This window comes from Rutidosis leptorrhynchoides, chromosome 9 (assembly GCF_046630445.1).
Source record: "Rutidosis leptorrhynchoides isolate AG116_Rl617_1_P2 chromosome 9, CSIRO_AGI_Rlap_v1, whole genome shotgun sequence".
Taxonomy (NCBI): Eukaryota; Viridiplantae; Streptophyta; class Magnoliopsida; order Asterales; family Asteraceae; genus Rutidosis; species Rutidosis leptorrhynchoides.
Window position 1 is genome coordinate 53,812,684 of NC_092341.1, and position 9,230 is coordinate 53,821,913.

The following is a 9,230-nucleotide window of genomic DNA, read 5'->3' on the forward strand; positions in this document are numbered from 1 at the left end:
ATAGTTTTTTAATTTGTTATTGTTGTTGAAATAGTATTTGTAGAAGTTGTTGAATAGAATCTTGAAATGTATCTTGTTCGTTAAAATTTGGATGATCAATGGGGTTGTGAGTTGGAGTCAAAGATGATGAACTAGGAACATTTTGTGTCCCGAAATTTAAATATTTGATTGATATGGATTTTGATTAGACATTTTGGACGAGAATAGTATGTTAAGCAGTGAGTTTGTAAATATAGCTAAAACAGCTAAAAGAATTATTATTATTCGTTATTTAAATTCAAAACAGAATTATTATCATTTTGTTTTTATTTTTTTTATTTTCATTAACAGTTGAATATGAAGTTCATGTCATCGAAAAAGTCACCACGCTCGTGACCATTTCGTTTTAACTCCGAACACGCCTTAAGAAAACTTGGCCAACACGCTTTAACAAAATTTGTACAATTATTTATGCACGTTGGCTCTTAGTACCGCCGTATCAAAATTATAAATTTTAATGATGGATAAGAAATAGAAAGGGTGATGATCCGCCAATCAATATTTAGCTGTAAATAACCAAACATGTTTAAGTGTGTATTGTACTCTACAACATCATAAAACATATTTGATTGTCTATGGCTAAAAATTGGTTGTGTAATCATTGTGTTGTTGGTACAGTGATAATGACCTATACTTCTTTGTTAAAGGTTTGGAGTTCGATTCTCTATAGCGGTAACATTGCATATAATGATATTCCATTGATCTTGAAATCCATCAAGGTTGTCTTTCGCAAATTACGTTGCGAGAGCAGCAGCAGAGAGGTGTTTTACCGTCCATGCCATCATATTGGTCCGGTTTTCCTTCCGTGCATCACTTTAGGACGGTTTTCCTTCGGTGATTTAATACCCATTTGTGATTTGTGATTGTGATTGTTAAAATAAAAAAAAAAATTGGTTGGTATCACTTTTCAAATAGAAAGAGGCGGTGGGTCTGACATGTGTGATTTGATTATACTCTTTAGATTTAGATCTCCTAAAATCTTTCAGTATCTCATTCATTATCACCTTTTTTCCTTCTTGTCCCCCCCCTTCATTTCATTTCATTTCCCCCAATATATATACACACCAACCTATACATACATTTTCAATTTCATCAAACTTCTAAATTACTTAACCAACTCTCTCATCCAATAATCAATAATCAATTGCTAAATGGAGACGATGAGTGTTCGTTGCGATCAGATTAAATCGACTAAATCAAATGACGAGTTACATGTTCTTGCTGTTGATGATAGCAATATTGATCGGAAAGTCATTGAACGCCTGCTTAAAGTCTCGTCATTCAAAGGTGTGATTATTGTGGATTTTATTCGTTCATAATTTAGTGATTTTGATTTCATCTGAATTTTAGGTTTTAATTATTGTGAAATTGATTTTATTGTTGCAGTTACTGTTGTTGATAGTGGAAGCAGAGCCTTACAATATCTAGGGTTAGATAATGACCAAAACTCTGCTCAGCTTCATGTACGTTTCATTTCGTTGATTTATCATTTTTTTTAATAATTAAAATGTAATTAATTTTTTGCTTAATTTTTTTTAACGGCAAGCTTGTATCATTTATTGCTTATTGATATTATTATTGTTTTTAATACAGGATTTGAAGGTTAATTTAATAATGACTGATTATTCCATGCCTGGAATGACTGGATTTGAACTTCTTAAAAAAATTAAGGTTTGTAATTATATAATCTATGTGCTTTGATTTCAATATTTAAATAAACATTAAATTAATTACAATTGTTTTCTAATTATGATTTTATGTTTAATCAATTGCAGAATTCAACAACATTTAGGCAAATTCCTGTAGTTATTATGTCTTCCGAGAACATTCTAACTCGAATCGATCGGTACGATTTTGATTTCAATTACAATCTTTATATTATCTGTTGTATGTTGAATTCAATTGTTTCTATAGCTGTGCTTTGATTATATTATAATTATTATAATTATAATAATATAATAATAATAATAATAATAATAATAATAATAATAATAATAATAATAATAAAATAGCTTTGATTATCAATCAGTCTACAGTAAGATTCAATCTTAATTAAACTTTAGGGCTTTATGTTCTTCATGATATTAAAATTAAATAGATACTTAAATTTAAACAAAAGTGTATATGGATCAAAAAGTAGTAGAGTGTGATTATCACCTCCTTAAATTTATGCGTTTGTTGCTGCTGCTTTCAAATTAAACTTTAATTATGAAACTATTTAATAGTTGACTATGTTTGACTTTTTTAGTTTTGGGCTTTTGTAAATATAGAATGCTGATATTGATTACTCCTATTGCTAAAAACAGATGTTTGGAAGAAGGGGCAGAAGACTTTTTACTAAAACCAGTAAAACTATCTGATGTTAGGCGATTAAAAGACTCGATTTTGAAAACCGAATGCACCGAAATCAATCAAATACAAACGCACAAGAGAAAAAGAAACGATGACCGATTGCCGGTATTGCCATCAGCTCTTGCTTGTGGCAATCTAACAGCATCGCCACCAGCTTCACCTCAACAACGCACACCGAAACTTGCTAGGTTGTAGCGATTATAAGTAGTTCAACCATATCGATTTTTTGACTTTACCTGGTGCCTCGTTTTTGACTAATTAGAGGGAACCTAAATCGTGAAATATTGTACATTTTTACCTTAATGTCTCACTTATTTTGTGTTGTGATTCTTAACATAGTAGGAATCTTTCTTTGATGATGAATATACGCATTACTGCCTAGTTGTGATTTGTGACTTTATTCGTTGTTAGTTTCATTTATTTTGTTTACATTTACACTTTTAACATTATTAATTACACTTTAATTTCAAGTAAGTTACTACACTTTAATTTCAAATAAGTTGCTAAACATTATATAATATTACACTCGAATTATAAATCGGTTTCTTATATACATAATCCGTTTAACAAAACTGGATACGGTTTTTGGCTATTCGTGAGTTAATTACTCAGATATGAGGTTTAATCTGGTTAAGCATTCTTAAGGATATGATCATATGAGGAACTCTGATTATTGAATTTTAGAGATGTTTGATAACTTATCTAAAAACCCCATCTGTAAATACTTGACTTTGTAAAAAGTTTGTTTATTATCTAAGCATTAACATATTTTGGGATAAGGATTAGAGTACCTTTTATTTTTGGAAATTGATAATTTTTTATGACAAAAAGATATGGGATTTGATGAAATCAATTGTATAACATTTAAATTTAAATATATTAAATCGTTGAATCAAAATGAAAGTGAAAGGTGTATTTAAATAGGTGGTCACAAGTCACAAAGATTGGAGTCGCTGTGGCGTCGGGATCCTAAGCTTAGAAAACAAAAGAAATCAAAACAGGACCCTGCGTATCTTCTGGTGGGGCCCGGATTTATGGAAAATTATATGAAAGTTTAATGCAGTTAACGTGGGATTATTACTTTATTTAATTATATGAATAGTCAAACTCAAAAAGTCTTTAGAAAGTCAATTAACATCCACACTGGGACTTGTTAATTTTCAAGGTCCACAAAATGCATTTGAACAAAGCATAAATTTTAATTTTCAAGGTCTACATAATTGGAAACCGTTGAAATGGTAAGTTGGTAACAATGCAAGATCCTCTGCAACTACAAAGACAAAAATGAAAGAAATAAAAAAAAGTTACTCATCGATTCCAAATAAATTATAAGTTGTCCCAAAAAAAAAAAAAAAAAAAAAAAAAAATCAGAACTTCAATGAAGACAAAAATTACACCGTTAAATGATAAATATGATAAAATTTCATATTTAACCATCTAAAATATGAAATGCCTTTTAAGTTGATGTTACGGCTCAACTTAGAACATGATAAAGATGTTGGTTCACAGATTCTATCAAAACCAAACCATTAGATGCCTAACCATTTAGGTGGGTGTTTGGTTTGAAATCATAAATCACTATATGAATAATGTTTGGCTGTAATAAGAAAAATATGAACATATTGATATGATTACCAGAAAACTAGTTTAGTTTGGCATTGTTTACGTGCCAAGATAACCTAATTGTCGGAGTCTTGAAAACCGTATTAGGTTGAAAATTCACTAGTAGCATAGAGTAGTACGGATAATTGTCGTAAACAATCAAAGAATAATACAATTAGGTAAAAATACTTTCTTCTCCGAGTAGTTTTAACCGGAAAATTTTCACCATTGACCAGTTTATTACAGTAGTTATTTACAGCACCTGAAAACTTTTTTGTTTAGTGTGAAGTTTGAATTAAACAATGATTCAAATGAGTTGGTGACTGAATTCACTTCGTGACCGCGAAGTTTATGTGGAAAGGATTTTCATGACCGCGAAAATGCCTTAGGCAACCAAGATTTAGATTTGGATTTGGAGTCCTCGTTAGTGTTTAATTCATCTTAGTTTAGCACTATAAATATATGCCTTGTATACGTAACCTTTGTGCACGAAATTAATAGTGAAAATATCTGGTTTGCGCCCGTGGAGTAACTCATCTCCGTGTTTTGGAATTGAAATATAACCACGTTAAATTCCGCGTCGTTTATGCATTTATTTATCGTTCGTATGCTTTAGCTATTTTGTTTGTCGTTTGTGGCTGAGTGATTGGTATAAATCACTTGTCTCGTTGGTTCCTATAAATCTTAACAAGTGGTATCAGAGCTTCAAGGTTTGAAGATCGGGCACAATGGCGAATTTGAAGCAGAGGATTCGATATGTTGATGATTAGGGTTATCGTCAAGGTTACTAAACGACAGGCTTATGGTTTGTCTTCTCAACAAGTTATCGAGACCAAGTGACTGATTTGTTCAAGGGGAATTCAGGGTATGTCTATGTATCCATGGAGAGTTGATCACACAGGAGTCAGGTAACGGTTCTGGAAAGTTATGTTGTAATCGGGACGTTGATTGCATCATGATGGTGATTTTTGTTCGCGAAAGCTTACGGATTCAGAGGTCGCATCGATGGGTTCGTTTCTTTATTTAATTATTAATAGTCAAACTCAAAAAATCTTTAGAAAGTCAATAAACATCCACATTGGGACTTGTTAATTTTCAACGTCCACATAATGCATTTGACCAAATCATAAATATAAATTTTGACCGAATCACTTACAAACATGTACGAGTAATTGAGTATAATGAAAGCATGAAATCAAAAAACACGTTGTAGTTGTAATAAAACTAATAAGTAATACGGAGTAAGATCTTTCTAACGATAGTTCTAAAACTGTCGTTGACGTGTATAAATAAATGAATACTACATAATAATCTATTATTGAAATGGTAAGTTGGCAAGAATGCAAGAGGATCGATTCCTCGACAACTATATAAAGACAAAAATGAAAGAAATAAAACCTACTTTAGTACTCATCCATTTCCAAATAAGTTGTCCACTAAAAAAATAAACACAACTTTAATTCTCCGTAAAGACAATAATTACACGGTTGTATAAAAAAAATCATATTTAATTTAATCATCCATTATATTATATGAAATGCCTTTTAAGTTGAGTTTAGGCTTGAGCTTAGAATATGATAAAGATGTTGGTTCACAGATTCTATCAAAACCAAACCATTATATTGCATGCCTGACTATTTAGGTGGGTGTTTGGTTTGAAATCATGAACCAATATAATGTAGGAATAATGATTGGCTGTAACAAGAAAAATATGAAGATAATGATATGATTACCGGAAAACTGGTTTAGTTTGGCGTTGTTACTCCAACCCTTCCAAAATAGCCTAATTGTTGGAGTCTAGAACCACCGAGCTTTTGGCTGAGTGGTATCTAGGAGGAGAACTTTGTGAAATTCATGCGAGGTCCCGGGTTCGAATCCTAGGGGAGGCTGGACTTTGTGAGATCCAGGGGTTTTCCCTACCGGTTGCCTACAGGGACGGATGAGTTTCCTCTTGAGCGTGCGTAGATCACGAAGGTGGTTGTGATGCCGAAACAGCACTTAAAAAAATTGTTGGGTGTCTAGAAATAGATGTGAAGTTTAAAATTCACTATCAATGTTGAGGTAGTAACTAGTAAGGGAAATTATAGTAAAAGGTCATAGAATAACATGGTTAGGGAGTAAATACTTCCCTTTCCGAGTAGTTTTAACCGGAAAAATTTCACCATTATCCGGTTTATTACTTACACATGTACTTTTTTGTGATCACATAAGATATCTAAAATTTTTGAAGTGACAAAGATTCTTTTTTTTTTTCCTTTCTTTCTATGAAGTATCACCAGCGTGTGCTAAAGCCGATGCTGTCGTAAAATCATGGATCTACTTAACCATTTCCGAGCCATTATTTGAGCGTGTCCTTAAAATTCAACCTAAAACCGCATATGAAGCATGGGCACATATTAAAAAAATATTTCATGACAATAAATGCATGAAAACCCATGAACTTTTATCGGAATTACGTACCATGGAACTTGGTAACATGTCTGTTGAAGAGTATTTCCGTCGATTCGATACCATTTCCACTCTCTTAAGCAATCTTGGATCCACTTTAGATGAAGATGATTTGTTAAATTACACAATCAATGGCCTTTCAGATAAGTTTCGAGTGTTTCGAGCACCATATAGCATCGTGAAAAGGCTCATGATCTAGAGACCGTAAGATCCATGATCATCAAGGAAGAGTCAATTATGAAGCGAAGAGAAAAATCTACTCTGCCAGTCACATCACCTACACCCTCTAGTCCCACAGTTCTAGCCACTCAAGCAACGAGCACGCCAACAATTTGTAAAAATTATTCTTGCGGTAGTTGTCGTTTTGGTGAAAGGTGTCGCTTCACCCGTTCTTCGAAACATGGAAATAGCGCTGGCAGAAGAGCTGGTCGAACAATTATTGGCGCCTCATCACGCCCTCGGCCAAATAGCAATTCCCAAACTCAATTATTGCGTGCAATACGGGCCCAACAGCAGCTTTAATGGCCCAACAGGGACCTGGACAATCACAGGCCCAAAACCATGTTTATCCACCGTCTTATTCTGGTTCTACACATGGATCTTTTTTTATCCTGGGCCACAAATAAATAATAAGCCCAATATGTCGAATAGTGGGCCTGAAACACTGGGCAGTAGGCCTAGAGTCTTGTCAGTAGGCCATCGGGGCGTAGTATTACAAACGGTGGGCATTCATCTCAATTTTTTGGTAGTGGGCCTCAACATGCTTTCATCACGTGACGACCCGAAAATTTTCAACCAAATTTAAACTTAATCTTTATATGATTTCGACAAGATAAGCAAAGTCTGTAATATTGAGTCTCAAAAAGTTTTGGAACTATATTCATGTATTCAACTACCCTCCGACCACTCTCGACGATTCACGAACATTAATTGTATATATATGTGTGTGTGTGTGTGTGTGTGTGTGTGTAATAAATTAAGAAATGTTAATAAAACATTAAACGATTTGATTGATATGAAAATAATGAAATACATTATGATTTAGAAACATTAACGAAATGTTAAACGTATAACGTTATACTTATTTTTTTCAGATAAATATCTAAATAATAAAATGTGTTATGTAAAACGTGCTTTAAAAACTTTAAGATTAATAAATATATTATTAACTTTTAATATAAGGATATATATGAGGTTTCAAATTTATTTAGTGTCAAAAGTACGATAACACATTCGTTTGACATTAGACTATGATTAGACAAAGTTAAATATGAAGATTCGAAGACGTAAATAACCAACACGTTCAAACGTACAGATTATACATTCCTTAATGTTAATATATATATTTTATAACGTGATAAAATATAATATAAACTTAGATTTAAAATGATTTATTATAAAGACTTAATATATTATTAAATATATATTAATGAATAACGAAACGAGGAATTAAAGAAGCAAATGACCAAAACACTCGAACGTTAAAGTGACACTTCGAGTAATATAGTTTATTGATAATTTAAGTCTATATTTTGACAAATGTATGAGTCACGAAATGTAAAGTACAAGTTTTCTAAGCGTACGAAAGGACGTTCGAAAATCCAGAATCGAGACATAAACCGAGTATCAACGTACGAGTCAACGGACCTAAAATTACAAGTCAACTATGTACATGAATATAATATATATATATATATATATATATATATATATATATATATATATATATATATATATATATATATATATATATATATATATATAATTAATATAAATTATATATAAATTATATATATATAATAATATGTCGACAAACAAGAAAATAAAAAAATTGTGAGCTGGATTTTGGGGCTATGCGATCGCATGGGGGGTCAGGAATCAGAATTCTTATATAAATAGCCCAGGTTTCTGCCGAATCCATTACAATTCAATCTCTGTCAAAACGCTCAATATTATTATTATTATGCCAGGTTTCTAACCAATAATCACTAACACAAGTGAGAATGGTCCTAATATGCCAATTAAACCCTAATTTTGACCCATAAGAAGTCAACATCACGCCATTAGCAAGTTTTGACACCAAAACATATTTAACTCGGTTTTATACTTCAACTTAATCCATTTTAAGTTTATAAACCTTATTAAATCGACCATTGGGTCATAATCATCATCAAACCCTAATTTTGACTCTAGTCAAAATTAGTCAACCACATGAACCCTAATGGTCTCCAAAACATCAATAATCACTAATACTAGTGATTATTCACTCTTTACAAGCCTCACAAGTATAAACTTGCACACCAAACCCAAAACTCGCCAACATCAACAATAACTCAAATCTTGATGTTAATCTTCAATTAACAACTAACGGGGTTCCATTTATGAACTCACAATCAAAAGCCCCAAATTTAGACGATGAACACAAAAATGAAATTCGGAGTTAGAGCTTACTGCTAGTATCAAATTGTAGCTAAGAACGAGGAGAACGAGGTTGCCTCTTACGCCTTCGATCAAAACCCGGATCTTCCTTTCCAAAAATCCCATTTGAATCAATTGGGGTGTTTTAGTTTTTGAGAGAAAATGAAGAAGAAAAGGAAAAAAGATAAAAAGGAAATGAAATGAATGAACCAGATTTGAGGCTATAATCTGCCTCATATGCGAAAAGACCAAAACGCCCTTGAATATCTTTTAAAATCACAAAATTGGTACCAGTCCGCCCAGATCGCCGCGCCGCGGCACTAATTCCTCGCGCCGCGCCATTTAACGTGGTCTGGTGGTTGCCTTGACAT

General features: G+C 32.4%; 1 protein-coding gene across 1 annotated transcript; it reads left to right on the forward strand.

Moving 5' to 3' along the window:
* Positions 1-1,090: 1,090 nt before the first annotated feature.
* Positions 1,091-2,774, forward strand: LOC139866154 (two-component response regulator ARR6-like). The gene is made up of 5 exons (XM_071854296.1): positions 1,091-1,326; positions 1,426-1,502; positions 1,633-1,710; positions 1,815-1,885; positions 2,346-2,774. Exons 1-5 carry the CDS (start codon positions 1,191-1,193, stop codon positions 2,584-2,586), a joined length of 603 nt encoding a protein of 200 aa, XP_071710397.1. The 5' UTR covers positions 1,091-1,190; the 3' UTR covers positions 2,587-2,774.
* Positions 2,775-9,230: the final 6,456 nt, after the last annotated feature.